The sequence below is a fragment of the Egretta garzetta genome, unplaced genomic scaffold (genome assembly GCF_000687185.1).
Source record: "Egretta garzetta isolate BGI_Z169 unplaced genomic scaffold, ASM68718v1 scaffold440, whole genome shotgun sequence".
NCBI lineage: Eukaryota > Metazoa > Chordata > Aves > Pelecaniformes > Ardeidae > Egretta > Egretta garzetta.
Window position 1 is genome coordinate 1267348 of NW_009258293.1, and position 17593 is coordinate 1284940.

The window sequence follows — 17593 nt, forward strand, 5'->3', positions numbered from 1 at the left end:
GGGGGGGGGTTGATGGCTTGTGCAGACAGAGAAGGTGTAGCTTATTCTGTTGGCTGACACTGGCACAAAGCTGTACCTCTATCTGCTTGTCTGACCACCATCAGCAAGATACTGGTGTCCTTTTTTATGTTTTCGAGGGGAGCTTTTTCAGTTTCCTTTTCTGTTTTTACCTGGCTTTGTCCTTCAGGGATGCTCTCTGCTTCTGGTGGCTTTGGGTGCGTAGGGTGACTCCCCACTGCTCCTCACTAATGTTGATTTCCTCCTTGTGGGCAGCTTTTGCTTCTCCTTGCTGTTTTTCTTTCCTCCTCACTGGCATTACAAACCCTGAGCCAGGTCTATGGATGTCCAAGAACACAGCAACCTTTCATGCCCTCCACCAGCAGTGAGGGAGAACTTCCCTGAGCACAGGCCTGTCCCTGCTGTGCACATTCCCTCCAGTGGCCAACATTTGTGCAATTGAATCCACTCTGGAGGAAAGAATGGAGCAGATGTGGCCCGCTTGTTGATGGCTGGGCCCTGCAAGGCAATGCTCTGTAGGCTGTAGGAAGGATGATCCCTGTGCCTGACCTGCCCAGACAGGGGGGACCTATGTGTATGGCCAACTTTACCTTCTGCTTGTTTCAGTGCTGCTGTTCCTCAGCTTTCTGCTGACCTCTACGGCTTATGTCATGAAGTGGAAAGAAATCCTGCTCCGGAGAGAGCAAGGAGCCTCCAAAAGCCCTTTTCCCGTTTCTGAGGTCATTGGGTAGCTGGGAAGGGAGAAATGAGGTGCTCTACTGGTGTTCCCCTGAGAGCCGGCTCTGGTTCAAACGTGGCTGCAGTTGGTGCCCCATGAACCTCTGCTGTGCTTGGGGACTGCTTGGGATGCTTTCGGTCTCAGACTGATCTCCAAAGGGCAGATGCTCTCCATAAATGCAGGGGTGGGTGGGTCATTGTGTCCTCACCTGTTGGTTCCCACTTTTCTCCCCACCAGCAGGATGTGGTCTTGAACTGCCATTTGGCTTCACTGTGCCAATGAGTCAATTAATTGTGCAGACTGTTAATTAATGGAGAGCACAGCTGCATGTCACTGTCAAGTGACAAGCGGTGCTTTCCTGAAATGCTTCTAGGGCAAAACCTGTGACCCATGCATCTGTTGGCACTACCACAGAGATGTGGGGACTTAAACTGCCCTAGAGGGTCACATCCTCCTCGGTGTCCCCTGAATCCTTTTCCCAGGGCCATAATAAATTCTTTTTTGCTGTTTTCCTCTTATTTCTCTTAGCTTTTTCTGTCCTCCTGCCTACAATTTTCCTCATCGCTGCAACATATTGAACTCATTCTCTTCATCCTCGCCCTCCTGCTTCTCCCCATTTTGCTTTTCTGCGGAGGTGCTTGTTTGCTCAGTCCATCATCTTCCCTTGTGCCTAACAACGTCTTGATGTGGCTCTTGCTGGCCAGATGCCTTCATCTTCTACCTGACTGTGTCCTGCTGCAGAGGCCTCTGTGAGGAACAAGAGAAGAGTGGCAGATGAGAACTGGTCAGTGGATGATGAACATAAGGCTTTGTACGTCCTGCAGCACTGGGAAGAGATGCCAGGATATGGGTACAAGCTGGTACCAGAGCATGTGGAAATCCGGTCCCTGTACAACCCGGAGAACCCTGGGCTTGTGCAGGTGAGATGTGTTTACTTGCTTAGCCTAGACGTTCCACTGGGGAAGGACCAGCCCCCCGTCTGGTCCCCTGTTGTCCTTTTGTGTCCTCATCATGGCATGAATCCCATGTATTGCCTCTTCCTGGGTGAGCAACTGGAGCTGTGTCTGGCTGGCCCTGCTATGAAGTGAGGACAGTTGGCCTTGGGTGTCCTTTGCTCAGATCCACCCTCTGACCTCTCATGGTGCTTCTGAACACCCTTTCCTCAAAGGGCTTTTGTCCATTGACATTGTGGTCACAATGCTGGTGGCCCAGAGGTCCTTCCTGTCTTCTCAGGTCTCAGGCCATGTAGCACTGCTCTGATGAGAATGTTGTGTTGGGTGGCAAGGGACCTGCTCTGCCTTCTGAGCCCTGCCACCGTGCACCATGGTGGGTGATAGTGTCTTTGCCTATCCCTGCCTCTTCTTCTGCATTGTCCCCTATCACTCCTGCTTTGCTCCCCTGCAAGAGCCTCATTCGGCCTCTTGGCTTCTCCCTGCGGGCACGACATAACTGCTGGCTGGAGGAGAAACATTCCTCCTCAGTTTTATGCAGTGCAGTGATCTGAGCTCAACCATTTCAATGTCCTGCACTGAACATCTCCTGTTCCCTCAGGTACTGGAGGTCTGTAACAAAGCAGAGCTCTGCAGTCACGCTGGCTTTGGTCGGCATTGGAAATGCATGTGGGGGAGGGTCAGACTCATCACTTCTTAGTTTTCTTGATTATGCTGAAGTGTTGCATCATTGTGTGCTTCTTGTGAAAACAGAGGGACAGGTTTGCCTCTGTTTGAAACAAACTCGGTTCAGCTGAAGTGTTTTTTATTGGGAGCAGGGTGGGGAGAAAAATAAGCAATTTTTGGTAGTGTTAATTTTGTCACTATCTGAAATCCAGTCACATGTCACTCTGAAGTGCTGGGGACGGAGGGAGCCAAGCAGTGGCTTTCTGGTGAAAGCTTTCCTTGCAGGACCAAGCTCCTTGAAGAGCTGGAGCATGGTCTGTCTTTTGAAGTCTCTCTGCTGTCTTCACTCATCAGGGCTCCTTACACATGTGGATTGACATGTTTCCAAATGATGTCCCTGCACCGCCGCCTGTCAATATCAAGCCACGACTGCCTGTCAGGTAGCATCCATGGGAGTGGGGCTGGGGCTGGGAGCCTGTGTGGAGGGTCACTGTCCCTCACCATGCCTGATGGGATGTGCCATGGAGTCCTGCACAGGCTGATGGTCTGTGCTAGCCTTGCATGCAGCCCTCCTCTCTGCCTCAGTTCTGGGCATGGGATGGTCTCTTGGGTGTATCAGCATGGGGCATAAGCGCTTCAGCTGCATAAGTGTTTGTGAAGGGCAGGATTAATCTCTCTACGGCTACATGAAATTGATAGAAACCCAGGTCAGAGCTACTCACCTAGCTCTATTTTGGCTAGTGGACAGATGTCCTCTGGGTGCGGGGAGAAGTGAAGTTGAAGGAGGAGATCTGCTGTTTTCAGTGATCTAATGGGGCTGTTGAGATGGAGGGTCCAGATTCTTAGATGTGCACATGAAAGGACAAGAGAGAATGTCCACAGATTGCAGCAAGGGAAACTCTAACATTTTCCCAGTGAGAGAGAAGCTACCCTGGGATAGGGACAGAGTGACCTAGAGAAGTGCTGGGATGTCCATCCTTGGAGCTATTCAAAACTCATGCAGAGAAGGCCCTGAGCAATCTGATATACGATGAAGTTAGAGCAAGAGGTTGGAGCAGAGACTGCAGAGGGTCCTTCCTGCCTAAGCCTTTCTGTGCTCCTATGGATAAGTGGTGCTGGGTGGGTATCCCACGCTCCAGGGATTTGTTTTGCAAAAGCTGCCTGTTTTGATGGTGGGTATTTGTCTTGTGGGGTTGTAGCCCCCCTGGAAGGGGTTTGTGGATGGTAGCAAGACTGCTGGGCTGCGCTTGGGTAGAGGAGCCCTGGCAGGGGACCACCGTGCTAGGGAGGGTTCAAGTCCTGCTGCTCTGCTAGTGTGGGCTTGGCCTGCCCTCCCAGGCACCAGGGTCGAGAGCATGTGTCTCACTCACCCCTGTGTCCTTCCCACAGCTATGAGCTGCGTGTGATTATTTGGAACACGGACGATGTGATCCTTGATGATGTCAACCCAGTAACGGGAGAGCCTTCCAGTGACATCTACGTGAAAAGGTCAGATAGGAGCCAGAAGGAGGCCAGAGCCTGGCTGTCCTGCTCCCTGCCCTGCCCCACACCCTCCCTGCCTCCTCTAAACCTCTGCTTCTCCCTGCCTTGGCATGAGGTGCCCCACTCCAGTCCCCCTGCATGAACTGCTGTACCCCCAAAGCTGTCAGTCAGGTGTTCGTCTGGTTTGGCTCCTTGACTCTTCCTTTCCTGCTACCCCCTGGAGCTCAGCCCCTTTGTTCTTCTGCTCTGCTTTTGGGGCTGGCTGACAAGGGTAGGAGATAACTGAGTTTCTCCTGCAGCTGGATAAAGGGTCTTGACCACAGCAAGCAGGAGACGGATGTTCATTTTAACTCCTTGACTGGGGAGGGCAATTTCAACTGGAGGTTCATCTTCCGCTTCAACTATCTCCCAACCGAGAAGGAGATCACCTACAAGAAGAAGGACTCTGTCTTCTCTGTGGAGGAATCAGAGTTTCGGGAACCAGCTGTTCTGGTCCTCCAGGTCTGGGATTACGACAGGATTTCAGCTAATGACTTTCTAGGTATGGTGTGACCTGCTGGAATTGGGGTCACCTGTCCCTCACCTTGCTCTGGAGTATTACAGCATTTCTCCCAGGGCCCAGTTCTCTGAGAAGGGACACAAGGAGCATCAGATCAAGCTCCATCTCAGCAGTCACCTAGGCTGGTTTTTCCCATGTGAGCTATAGGCAGAGCCTGGAGAGACGCACCTCTCCTACACAGGCATGTTGAGCTTGCATGCTTGTCCCAGGGCCTTGGTGTCCTTTTTCAGGGCCTGTCATGCCACAGGACTTCCAGCTTCTGCTTCCTCACAACCTTTCTGATAAACTTGTTCATTTTCCCTGCTTTCACTTAGATCTGCAGATCCCAAAGACTTGGCCAAAGAGCAGCTTTCCCAGGAGCTTACATTGTGGGCAGGGATTGGTGACCTTTGTTGAAACCATTTGCACTTAAGTTGTGACATCCCATCACTGGGGACTTGGAGCTCCCCAGCTGCTCTGGTACTTCCCAGTAACCAGACCTGCTGAATTGGGCGTGCAGCAGGGCCTGGTGACAAAGCTGGGCTGGTGGGTGATTCCACCCACACTACGCTAGCACAAAGGTTGCTGCTTCTCTCCTGCTTCTGCTGCCATCTCCAGGTTCGTAGCACTCCATTCAGTTGTCCCTCCCTTCTTCAAACTTTGGCCTTCCCATTATAAAGCAGCCCTTTTACCCTGCTGTCTCTTGTGTAGGATAAAACTCTCTTTATTCATCAACCTTCCATGGTGTATTGAAAGGGCTTTATCTCCATGAGGCACTTCCAATGGTGGTTGGTTCAGCCATGCTGCTCAGGCACTGAAGAAAGTGTTAAGACAGCAGTCCCAGTGATTCCTGGCCTGTACAACCTCAGGAACTTCTAGGTAGGAAGGGCCTTCTGCAGTCTTTATTGCAACCTCCTGCTCTAAGCAGGGCTAGATGCAATGTAGTTCAGGTTGCTCAGGGCCTTGTCTTGGTGAGTTTTGAGTATGTCCAAGGGTGGAGTTCCCAGCACCCTTCTGGGCTCCTTTTCCTGGCTGCACCATTCTCATAATTCTCAATTTTTTTTACTTGCAGCAACCTGTGTCCATTGCCTTATGTGCTTTCATCATCTACTTCTGAGAAGAGTCTAGCTTCATCTGCTCTATAGCTTCCTTTAAGGTGTGAGAGATGCAGTAAGATCTCTCCCTTGACCTCTCTTCTCTGGGGTGAACACGTATGGGTCTCTCAACCCGTCCTGCTATGGCACATACTCTAGCCTTGACCATCTCAGCCACTGGACTCTCTCTAGTTAGTTCACACCTTTCTTGTGTTGGGGACCCAAAATTGGACACTGCATCCAGACGCAGTCTCACCAGACTTGAGCAGAGAACACCCACATCCCTTGGTTGCTGGCTATGCTTTTGCCAATACAGACCAGTATGTGAAAAGACTGATTTGTTGCAAGGTCTCAGTGCCAAAGTGGGACAGGAGCTCCTTCCAAGGAGAGGAGGGGCACAAGGCCGAGGAGGGAAATGAACTGAGGCTGTTTCAGATGTAAGACAAACTTGAAACCTTTAAAGAGCTTCCGAGTTTTTATGATTTTTTTTATTGACAGTTGCAGGAATGAGAGGGGAAGAGATGCTTGGACATGTGAGGATGGCAGGGTGGGACATGGTAAAGGAGTGAAAATAACCCACTATACCACACAAACCAAACTGGCCACATCAGAGATGAGACAAGACCTGTGGCTTCTGCTTCTCAGTCTCTAACTCTTGGGCTGGTCCTCTGTTATGTTGAGCTTCAGGTTCTCCACCTGTAAATGTGCAGGACTCTGCTGTATCATTGCAGCAGATGGGACTTACTCATGGTGGTGGGAGCGTGGCTGAGACAGAAAGCCAAATGGTGTATGGGGCTGACCTCAGGATTTCACCGCGAGCCCTCCTCTTCACTGTGCCTGCAGGCTCCATCGAGCTGAAGCTGCATGACATGGTGCGGGCAGCCAAGAGCTCAGAGCATTGCACCATCAAGATGGCGAAGGAGAATGCAACACCTCGCTTCTCCATCTTCCGAAACAAGCGCATGAGGGGCTGGTGGCCCTTCATCAAACTCAAAGATCAAGAAGATGAGAAGAGAGAGGAGAGAGAGGACAAGCAGAAGAAGAAGAAAAAGAAGTGGAGTAGCTCAGTCAAACCAGAGGATGTGGAGTTCACAGACCCCAGTGGGAACAAGTACCTCTTGACGGTAAGGCAAGGTGCTGGCACAGGTGAGCAGAGAGCCCATGTTTTGCCTCTGCCTTGACATGGCAACCTGTCCTGCATGCACATAACAGAGGCAGCAATGACCCAGCTGTCCAGGACTTTGTGCAGGGTCCTGGAGACTTGCCCCATCTGCTGCAAATCCAGCACCTCATCTACCCAGACGTGCCAGCTGCAGTGGCATGCAGGGGATGTGCAACTTCATGTCTTCCTCTGAGCTTCCCACAGAGCAGTGCTCAGTGAGGGGAGAAAAGCAAGAGGCACATGTCTCCCCATCAACCGGACAGGACAGCAACAAAAGCTTGTCCTAGGGTCTCTGCCTACCCCAGACAGGCAGGTGCCAACTGTCCCAGGGCAGACTCACTGCTTATGGTCCTGCTAGTGGGTCATTTTTTGTCCCTAAGGGTGAGTTTTGCTCAGTACCAGTGTGGGACAAATCCAGATAGCTGGGGAGCTCATTACAATACAGTGCCTTGTCTGCAAAATGGTTTCTGGCCAGACCCCAGTTTCTGCTGGCTGCAGAGTGAGAGACTCTGTAGCTAATGCCTGGAGAGAAAAGTTAATTGCTCTGAGCATCTGTAAGTGGAACTGAGAGAAAAATCCCCAGTCCTATGCTGTGGTTTAACCCAACAGGCAGCTGAACACCACACAGCCGCTTGCTCACTTCTCCCCCCACCCCTGCCCCCAGTGGAATGGGGAGACAATCGGGGGAAAAAAAAGGTAAAACTCATGGGCTGAGATAAAGACAGCTTAATAAAACAGAGGGTAAAAAAAGTAATAATAATGATAATAGAATATACAGAATATACAAACCAAGTGATGTTCAATGCAATTGCTCACCAGCCGCAACATGTGGATCTGTGGCTCAGACATGTTCCCCCTCCAGGGTAAGGTGGAAGCAGAGTTCCAGCTGCTGACTGTGGAGGACGCTGAGAAAAATCCGGTTGGTTTGGGCCGAAAAGAGCCTGAACCACTGGAAAAGCCCAAGTAAGTATCTGTGTTATCACCTTTAACATGGAGGGACAGTGCCATGTTTTCAGCAGCTGTTTGCATGGGGACAGGGAGCATCTGCTTGTCAGGAAGCTGAGTGCAATCAGTGAGGCCCTGGGCAGTGGGGTCTGCAGGGCTGGGGCTGCCAGGGCTTCCCAGAGCTCGAGTGGGTCCAGCAGGACTTGGGGCTGAAGCATCTGGGCCAGGGCTGATCTCAGTGAGGTACTCCAGGCAGCTATGCCCTAACGTTGCTTGTACAAAAAAGGGCAGCTCTGGGTTAACTGTGTGAGCACACCCTTTAGCCACATGGGTACAGAAGAGCTCTGTGGGGGCAGTCCTGAGGCTCAGGTCCTGTTGTCTCCAGCGATTTCACAGGCACTGTAGTTAGTGCAGCCCCTAGGGTGATCCTGACTGGAAGCAGCAGGAAGAGCTGGCGACCCCTGGGAGTGGTAGGCAACCAAAGCAGAGGGGCCTCCATGCTGCTCTGTGGACTGAACCTGTGCTTATCTATTCCTCCCTTCCTGTTCCAGCCGGCCAAAAACTTCTTTCAACTGGTTTGTGAATCCCATGAAGACCTTTGTGTTCTTTATCTGGAAGCGGTACAAGAAATACATCATTGTGCTGTTCATTGTCGCTGTTCTGACTGTCTTCCTGGTTCTTTTGATCTACACCATGCCTGGATACATCAGCGAGAAGATCGTCAATGGATAAATGCTCTCCAGCACAGGACTACTCAAAGACAGGGGTGATTATTGCAGGAATCGAGACTGAACCAGAAAGTTTAAGGAAATCCTTCAGGTGCAGAAGCAACCTGCAGAGTGAGACACCTGCAGAAATGACCTCTCTTTGGGGAGTCAAATTTCATGTTAAGTACGCATGAGATGCTAAGAAACCAAGTAACCAACCTACTAAATAAGGCAAACTCCTTGAAGGACAGTTACAGCCTTGGGGAAGAAATTGTTCTTTGTGGGACTAGGGTGGAAGGATGGGAAAATGGGGTCTGCTGAGGCTGTTGCCACAGACATGGCATGTGATAAATGACCCAGTCCCAAATAGGGTTTCAATCAAAATTAACAATTTATTAAACGAATAAAGGCAAGCAAACAGCGCTGGGTGCACCGGGAGCCTCTGCTCTACCAAGACGCACACCATACAGTTCTTGTTTCTGGTTTATATATCCCCCAGCAATAGGCGGGTCTTAAACTCCTTTTGTTTTGGTCAGTACCAGAACCGGTTTAACCGGTTCTGCTGAGGCGCCCGGCAGGGGACACGGCCAGCCCCCCTCCCCCTGTGAGGAGGCGGCTGGGAGGGGTGCAAGGGAAGAACTACATCCATATTAACACGAATCAGATGGACATATATAACATGGCAGCTGGAAACAGCTCTTGCCATTGAGAGTGATTCTGGCAGAGATGGAGACATATAGAGCCATCCATGCCCCAGCTTGACAACACTTGGCACTTCCCAGGCCTTTGCCTGAAGAGTTCAAAACACATTGTATGGGGGAAAGGCAGGTCTGGTGTAGGGTCCTGGTGGAGGTAGAACCTGGAAGACCTTTGAAGGGGGGTCCCCAGGGGGAAGGATGACAGAGCCAAGCTAGTCATGAGCTTCCTGTTTTGCCAAGAGCACAAGAACAGCTCTTGGAATTGGAGTTGGCTCTGGAGATGGTAGCACTCCTCAGGACACAGACTTTCTGGCTGCTGCTCCTTACAAGCCGCTTAACAGCTTTTCCTGCATGTGCTGGGTTGGATTCAGGCTTGCTTCAAACTTCATTTTGGCTTTTAATTTCCACAGGAGTAAAAGCTCTTTGCCTGCTCTCTCTGATGCTGCTTGTGTTTTGTAGCTGCATTCTGGAGCCAAGGGCCAGCCTGTTTCAGGCAATCCTCATGGATGTGCCTTCGCCCTTCCTCCCAGATAACACAGCGCTGGGACATTGGCATGGGGTCATCAGTGTGAATCTGTATGGTGGTGATGGGCTGATGTAAATTAAATGAGACTGTTCTCAGCATGGTCTCTGGTGCCCCAGGGTTCCTGTCTTCTGCACAGACAAGCCCTGACATGATCTAATCTCAAGTGGAGGTGCTTCACCTTGAGTTCTGACAGGACAGATTCCTTCTGAGGGGTCTCATTCTGATGCAGAAGATGATGCTCAGAGGGACCATTGCATTTCCAAATAAATTAACTAACAGTAGGGTTTTATAGTGAAGATGGCTGCCTGATTGTCTTTTGGATGGGACAGGAATAGAGTACATTTTGGGGAGAAAAACTAGCTGGGCAGAACCAGGCAGGCAGGTAAGGAGCAGTTAAGGACTCTGGCTGGTCCTGAAGCTGAGTCTGAGTGTGGGGCAGACATGGTGCTCCCCCAGGGGAACCAGAGTTCAGCTGCTGGGTGGGAGCCCCAGAATGGCAAAGGGGGAGCCCTCTTTTCCCCCAGGGAGAGCCCTCTCTCACCCCTCTTGGGCTGCAGAGGGAGCGAAACAGGCTGCAAAGGGCTCAGGTCATGTAGCACCTCTGTGGGGCTAGAGTGGGGACCTGGGGTGTGACAGTGCTGCTCCCAGTGCTGCATCACCCCCAGCTTTCTGGAGGGCTTGTCATGTGGGATGTTGCCTTTGCAAACAGTGCCTGGTGCACCCCAGCAGTGACTAGTGCATCCCAGCACACCCAGTGCGTATCCCTAGACAGCTTCTTGGCTCTTGCAGCCATGCTCAGCTATGTTTTCCACTGCACCACCAGGCTGGGACTCCCTGTCACTCAAAGTGTGTCTGACTCAGCCTTTCTCAAAATATTTCAGCTTACAATTGCAGGATTTGTAGCCATGCTGCTGTGTGCCTGGGCATGCGGTGTCAGTGTGTGCACACTGTGTCTGGGGGTGTCTGTTTGGGGTGTGGGTGTGCAAGATGAGGGGCTCCCTCCTGCCTCACTGTTGGCAGCTGCGTGACCCCAGACCTCTGCCCCAGCCCCAACGCCACCGCAGCTCCCGCCAGCAGTTCCCACCAGCAGTTCCCCTTCCTGGCTCCACCTCGCCGCAGCACCATGGCGGCCCTCATCTCGGTGTGCGACTTCGTGCTGCAGACGCAGGAGGACCTCAGTTCACCCACCACCTCTGCCTTTGCCAGCCACATGGGCCGCTGCAAGGCCACTGCCAACAGCCTGGAGGAGGTGAGCAGGGGGCCAGAGGGGTGCACCCCAAGGGGTTGGGCGGGCCATCCCCATTGTGGTCCTGCAGGATCTGCACCCGGTTCAGGCATTGCCATATTGTTTGTCACCATGAGTTGAGAGTGGTGCGAGCATCTCTGGATGTTTGCAAAACACTCAAAGCAAAGATTTGGTAAAGGCTTGTGACAGGTCGTGGTGGCCAGGGGACAAGTGTCAGTTGTTGGGGACAGAACCCTTTGACCAAACAAGTATCAAACTAAAAGCAAACCAAAAAAATTAAAGGAAGTTCTGGGGGGTGGCAGGATGGTTTCCTCACTTGTTCAGTGTTAAGCTGTGGGATATGCTGATGTGGGATGTTTGGAAGCCAAATGCATGAGTGGTTCCAAAAATTCACAGAGCTGGAGTGAGACCTGGCTGCTGAGTGCAGCATCCAATGCAAAACTTATTTGGGCCAAATGCCTTTGTTTTCTGACTGATGGCAAAAGCCAGAAGACCCTGACAGGCATCATCAAGTGTGGTGCGGGAGGGGAAGGGGTTCCTGCATGCTGCTGGCACAAGAGGGAGCGAGCTGTAGAGCTCGATGCCTGGGGAAGACCATGAGTGAGGGCAAGATCAGCTCAGTGGAGGGTCCAGGCTTCCCACTGAGCGCATGCCACAGCTCACCTGGACCCACCTAGGGACTTAGCTGAAAACTACAGCCAGTATACTGTAACCATCATGCTGGCTTGTTCCTGGGCAAACCAAAGTCCTGACCCCCCCCTCTGTGGAAAATATCCATGAGATGTTGCCACTGTGATGGGGCTCTCCATATGGTGGCCCAGAGGGCTCCAAGCCTCTTGGTGCCTCCTCTTGATAGGTCTGGTAAATGTGCTGGGAGCAACCAAACCACGCCACCACCACGCCAGCTCTCTCACTATTTTGTAGTTTCAGCAGATGAGGGGATGGTGCGCAGGACTTTATCAGGGCCTGTCTGTGGACTGTGACTGCTGCACTGCCCTGAAGTTCCCCAGCGCCTGCAGGCTTGGAGCAGATGGGGAGCTGTGCTCCCGTAGATCATTTTGTCACTGGTGGTCATGGGGGTTTTTTTCTTCTCAGGCCTCTGGAGGCCAGGATTTGTTCAGGAGCCTCTAGGCGTGGGGCAATTTCCTTGTCTTGCTTAATTTTCAACTGTTACTCTATCACTTGCACCCCAAGCAAAGCTAAAACTTCAGTCCTTTAAAACAGAGTTGCTGTATCAGGAAGCTGTGGTTAGACAGAAACACTGCTGAACTCGTTCATGTCTGCAGAGCTCCTGGCTTGGGACTTACATGTCAAAGTGGACCTAAAACTTGGGATGTGCTCCCACTGCTGTGTGGCACCAACCACCAGTGCAGTCTGCAGGGGATTTGCTGCAGTGAAAGCAGGGAGTGGTGGCATGAGCTGTACTGGCCAGACAGCAGCATTTGTGTGAGCCGGGAGACATGGGGAGATGCTTTCATTTTTGGGTGCAGATCAGGGCTGGACTGAGCAGATAGCAAGGAGAAATTCCAACATCACGGGGTATCCCCAGTTGCTCTTACTTGGGTGTTGGTGTGGGCAGGAGTTGCCTGTCCTAGAGGAGGATCCTCTCTGCTTGCATCAGCACTGGCCTCTGCTTTGCTTCCTCCCTGAGCCCAACATGCTATCGCTGTGCAGCCAGGTGAGACTGACTGGACGCTCACCTGAGACTTAATCCTTTCTGTCCTGTGCAGTAGCTCAGCTGTCACCTCTGTGTGCTTTCACTGGGAGGAAAACCCCAGTGCTGGCAAAGGGCAAGTGAGAGCCAGCAGCTGGGAGATGAAGAAGAAACTGACATGGAAAAAGAAATGAGTTGCAATATTTTAGCTGTGACATAATGAACTACTGGTGTGCATGGCCAAGAGATTAAGAGAATGCTTGGTCTCCATCTTTAAATGCAGCTTGGATGCCTTTCTGGAGACAGCTGAGTCCCATACAGGGTATAGGCTCATGCAAGGTTGTCTTATGGGTGCTAATGCCGTGTCTATGCAGACATCAGACAACATGTACAGACAGCTGCTCTCAATCTGTGTTTTTCTGTGCTCTTGAAAACTAGTGAAAAGGGAGAAGTATGCTGTGACCCCAGCACCCTGGAAATCACAGTCAAGGATGGAAACAGGTCTGGAAAAGCTGGAGCCACAGGGTCCTTATGCTCCTTGGTCTCACCTCTGAAAGGCAGAAATGCTGGTGCTGGTGACTTCTGCAGTGGTTCAGCCAGCAGCTTTTATCAATGGTGTGGGGAGCTTTGTACAGCAAAACGTCTTAGTGCATGCAAAGAGCCATCAGCAGGCACCTGCTTGTAATGGAGAGCAGCACCAGTGTGGGGTAAAGCAGTAAACACAGCAAGAGGCTGTCCTTGAGCAGCAAGAGCCTTGGCACAGTGTGCCCTGAGCCTGGTAGCCGTGTGGGCAGCAGAGGGAAGGAGTGCTGAACTGCAGGGGGAGGACATCAGCCATTTTTTCCACCACTGGAGGAAGGTCCCCAAAGGGGAAGTCACGCAGCTCAGCGGAGTACAGAACCGGATCTGTGCCTGCAAGGCAAATGACTGCAGGTAAAAGTACAGGCAGGGAAGGGAGCTTGAAGTTTCCTGTGTCAAGTGCCAGGTATGTAATTTCCTGCCTTGTGGCCAGCAGCTGTACTCATACACACTTCATGATCCTTGGAAGGAGTGCTGCCTCTTGCAGCTGGGTTTGCTGGATGGGAGGAGCCCTGGGGAGGTGGAGGTGCCTGACGGTAATGGCCTCTGGGATGCCACGGAGCAGTCTCACCCTGGTGCTGCTCCTTCGAAGCAGGGAAGCCTCTGGGCCTGTGAGCATCAGCCCAGCAGGCAGGGAATGGTCCCAAAGGTGGGGATGGGTGACTTGTGGACTGAGGTTACACCTTCAGGGAGGGGATTGTCAGGAGAAAGGAAGAGGAAGGCCACAGATGTGGGAGGTTTGAGCATCTATGTGTGGAGAGCTGAATTTCTGGTAAAAGATTGAAGTAAAAACGTGACTGGCATCACAAGGGACCTGGACAGGCTCCAGGGACATTTCAGGAAGGAGGTAGCCATCATGGTCAAGGTGGGTCCCAGAAGTAGAGGGAAGAGAGGTTCTGGAGGCCACTAGGAGGTTGGAGATTAGGGTCTCAGTGGCAGCAGGCTCCAAATTGCTCCTTCCCAGTGCCATGTACGAGGGCAGACAGGGAAGGAAAGAGGTTGAGTCTGACTGTGTGGCTAAAAGTCTGCTGTAGGGTTGAGAGACAGCTGGAACTGGGAAAGCTGCACCTGTGGAGCATCTGCAAGGGAGATGGGCTTTACCTAAGCTAAAAGGGCTTCACCTGAAGAAGGGTGAAGGGATGCCTAAGGTTAGTGAGATGAATCCCACATGCAATGGCTCAGACAGCTGCAGAGAGCTGTGTCCCAGGAGGGGACTGTGCCTGCCTTGCAGCAGCACTCACAGTAACCATGCAGTTGTGAGGGGGGACGTGTTAGTCCTGGATTAACCTAAAGTCATTTTCTGAACATGGGGGAGGGAGTATGAGTTACTCCAGCAGCTTTGCCAAAGGACAATGGTCAGAAGCTGAAGCTTCTGGTGCCATATCCCACCACTGCCTTTCTGACCTTGGCTCATGCCAAGCACACTGCTTAGTGTGAGCATAGTCCTGCTGGCCTAGAGGTCTTACATTAATTGCCCCAGGAATCTCTATTTGAGAGCTTGGCTGGAAAACCTCAGTTCCAAATTGGGCTGCACAAGAAGGTACAGGCACTAAGAGTCATGGGTGGCAGCTCTTCCCTGAGGAGCAGAAAGCCTGGCAATTCTTATCTTGGGTTGTAAGTCCATAATTCAAGTTCCCAACATCCCTGCTGCACTAAACTCTGGAAACATGCAGGCAGGCAAGTTTCTAGCACTATTGCTCCCTGGGTACCTGAATGTTTATGCTGACATTCGTGCATGGCACAGTCTTGACTGTGCTGGCCCAAACAAAGCTTGACTCACATCCTCCTCTACCACATGGGTTCAGCTGCGTGGCTTGGCTCATGCAGTGCACAACAGAGGACAAGGCCAGTGGTGGTACTGCTCCCCTGGGTACCCGCCCACCCACTCAGCTGTTAAATAGCCTTAGCTGTAGCATTCAAGTCCACCCTGAGCTGTTATTTGCATTCTCAAGTTGCTATAAAACTGTTTGCTCCCACAAATCAGTGTTTATGGATCTTAAAAACCTGTGCCTTGTCTTTGAGCTCTGGCACTGTCAGGACAACACTCAGAGTGAAACCCTGTCACTCCCTGCAGGGCCAGCCTAATGTGGGAACTATCAGGGCTCACTTCTGTCACACCTGAAACACTATCCCCAGTCAGGAGTGATGTGGAGAAACCAGGGAGTGTCAGTGGATGATAACAGAGAAGCAGAGCTGGTCTGATTTAGCTGGGTGAAGAGGAGGTGTCTGACAGCAGCCCACATTTCATCTAAGGGCAGTTATAGGTGATGGTGTCAAGCTCTTTTGGGCAGCATCAGATGATACAACGTGCAGCAATATCCACTTTGTGGCTCAGGAAGTTCAGGTTGGGCATTAGGAAAAGTTTCTTCTGCAGAGGGTGGTGCAGCCCTGCGAGAGGTCACTAAAGAGGTGACCTCTGTCCTTGGAGGGGTTCAAAGCCCAATTAAGCAAAGCACAGCTACTCTGATCTGGTATTGACAATAATCCTGCTCCCAACAAGAGATCGCGTAAGAACCCTTCCAAGCAGAACTTGTATGAAGTAATGTCTGTAACCCAGTCATAGCCAGAGAGTTTAGATGCCTCCAAACATTTCCCCTCAGCCACCTACGCCTCCTCGTCTCAGCCCAGGAATGACACTGACAGTGATGGAAATACAGTTTGTAACAGTCTCTTGCCACTGAAATCCATGTTTTCTGTCAATGCTGTATGTTCTTTTTCTAATATATTTTCCTGTTCTCTCTTAATGTTTGGCATTTCTTCCAGAAGAACATCAGGAAGGCTTGCAGATATTTAAGATATATATGGACTACTACCATTAGATCATCACCTGCTGGCAGGACAGTCCACCTTGGGGATGCTGAGGCTTGTGCTAAGCCCTGTGGGTTATGGAAATGCATGTATAGATGTAGTCAGTGACTATCTCCTCTGCATTTCTAGGGCTTGGATGCTGACCGAGCTGTGCTGCAGAAGATGAGGAAAGCAGCCAAGGCGGAGTACAGCTGTGGACAAGGTCAGGGCAGAATGGAGCCTCAGGAGGGGGGAGACACCAATGGATGGATGAGGGGAGTCCTTGCTGCAGGTTGGGTTGACCACAGCAGGGAATATGGGTCTTGGGGGTCCCTATAGCTGAGTGGTAGTGGTGGGGGCAGCAGGAGGCAACAAGAGCCAGCTCAGGTGTGTGAGCAGAACCGGGCGTGGTGACTCTGAGCAGGGAGGCAGGGGTTGGGCATTTATCCTGACCTTCCCCCTGCATTCACTCGAGCCCATCCACGTTTCCCCAGACCTCATCAGCCACCTCGAAGCCCACATTGCTGCACAGGAGAAGTTCTCAGCCAACTACCAGCTGGAGGGTGAGGAACAGCTGGCCAGTGCCTTTAACACCTTTGCTGCCTTCTCCCAGGAGCTGCTGACTGCCGTCAGGAGCCTGGTAGGCAGCTCTGTTCCCTGCATGTACATCAGAGTGGGGGCTCTGGTTTGCAAGGGGATGCTGGTGGGGGCCCCCAGGAAGAGCAGCAGGGCTCTGGGCCACAGCCTGGACGTCCAAGCTTATTCCTTTCCCCAGATGGAGGCAGGAGGCCATGGCATGTGGTTGCAGAGCCAGTGGTGCAGCCTGCATGGCTGGAGCCATCTGTGCAGATCTCTGAGGCTGCTCAGAAGAGGCCTCTGGAGGGCTCCTGTCCACCATCCTGCTTGAAGCTGGGTTCTCACCAACACTGACTCAGGCTGGCTGTGGTTTTTTCCATCCTGACAATTGCCAAGGATGGAGGCTTTCCAAAGTGGTTCCTCTGCAGGCTCACAAACAGCTCTGCTTTCTCTGCACAAGGAGTGGTGCAGGGGTGCAGTGCTAGCACCATGATTTCTCTCTTTCCTTTCTAGTGGCAGAGTTTGTACCACAACATTAACTTTTCCCTGGAGTCATTAATAAAGGGTGACATGAAAGAGCTCAAAGGGGTAAGCAGGGACTGAAAGAGATGCACTGAGGTGGGGCTGGTAAGTGGGTGGCTGGAGGCAAAGTGGGTACCAGCTGCAGGGGTCTCATCCCTGGCTCACGTCTTGCCCTCTGGCAGGGATAAGTGTTGGAAGGGCCGGTCTGCCTGCACCTCCTGTGTGCCAGATCCTGCTCCCTCCTGAGGCTGGCGCCTCACACCACAGGTCAAGATAGTGGTGCCCCTTAGCTGGGACCTCTGCCTGTTTGTAGGCATCTGGCTAAATCCAGAGGAGTCTGGTGGTATTCTCTATGTGGGGAAAAATCAGCGTGTTGTGCACCAAATATTGCTATCTTCCCTGGCCACCAAGTGCACAAACTCACCCACAACCTCCCAAGGAGGGGTGTGTGTGTCCCTCCCCTCTGCAGACCCACCTGTGGCTTTTGCATTTATGTGTGTGAGCACATGTATGTTGGTGTGAATCTGAGCGTGCATGTGTGCATCTACCAGCTGCAGGTTCCCCTCAGAGAAGGCAGAGTAGCAAGTACTGAAGTGACCACACAATTTGATCTTCAGCGCTGTAGACACATCAGAGAGCTTCACAGTGCTCATCAGTGTAGATTTTAGGAAAAGCATCAAAATCATATTTAGTTTTTGCTTTTTTTTGTTTTTTAAGCCATGGGG

The 17593-nt window shown here is 51.8% G+C and overlaps 2 protein-coding genes across 5 annotated transcripts in view; both read left to right on the forward strand.

Moving 5' to 3' along the window:
- The window catches only part of LOC104125416 (fer-1-like protein 4), a 40195-nt gene extending 31327 nt beyond the window's left edge, over nucleotides 1–8868 (forward strand). The window contains 7 exon segments of the mRNA XM_035893361.1: nucleotides 1478–1656; nucleotides 2707–2792; nucleotides 3742–3840; nucleotides 4134–4375; nucleotides 6310–6590; nucleotides 7491–7591; nucleotides 8125–8868. Coding sequence (XP_035749254.1) covers nucleotides 1478–1656; nucleotides 2707–2792; nucleotides 3742–3840; nucleotides 4134–4375; nucleotides 6310–6590; nucleotides 7491–7591; nucleotides 8125–8305 — 1169 coding nt within the window. The 3' untranslated portion in view covers nucleotides 8306–8868.
- A 74-nt stretch (nucleotides 8869–8942) lies between these two features.
- Nucleotides 8943–17593, forward strand: part of LOC104125626 (arf-GAP with SH3 domain, ANK repeat and PH domain-containing protein 1-like) — a 29287-nt gene continuing 20636 nt past the window's right edge. For all 4 annotated transcript variants that reach the window (XR_004841849.1, XM_009638100.2, XM_035893226.1 and 1 more), the window contains exons 1-4: nucleotides 8943–10753; nucleotides 15921–15993; nucleotides 16265–16410; nucleotides 16860–16934. Coding sequence is in view for 3 of the 4 variants with exons in the window: in XM_009638100.2 (XP_009636395.1) it covers nucleotides 10628–10753; nucleotides 15921–15993; nucleotides 16265–16410; nucleotides 16860–16934 (420 nt within the window). In the remaining variant the exon portion in view is untranslated. The remainder of the gene's footprint in view (nucleotides 10754–15920; nucleotides 15994–16264; nucleotides 16411–16859; nucleotides 16935–17593) is intronic.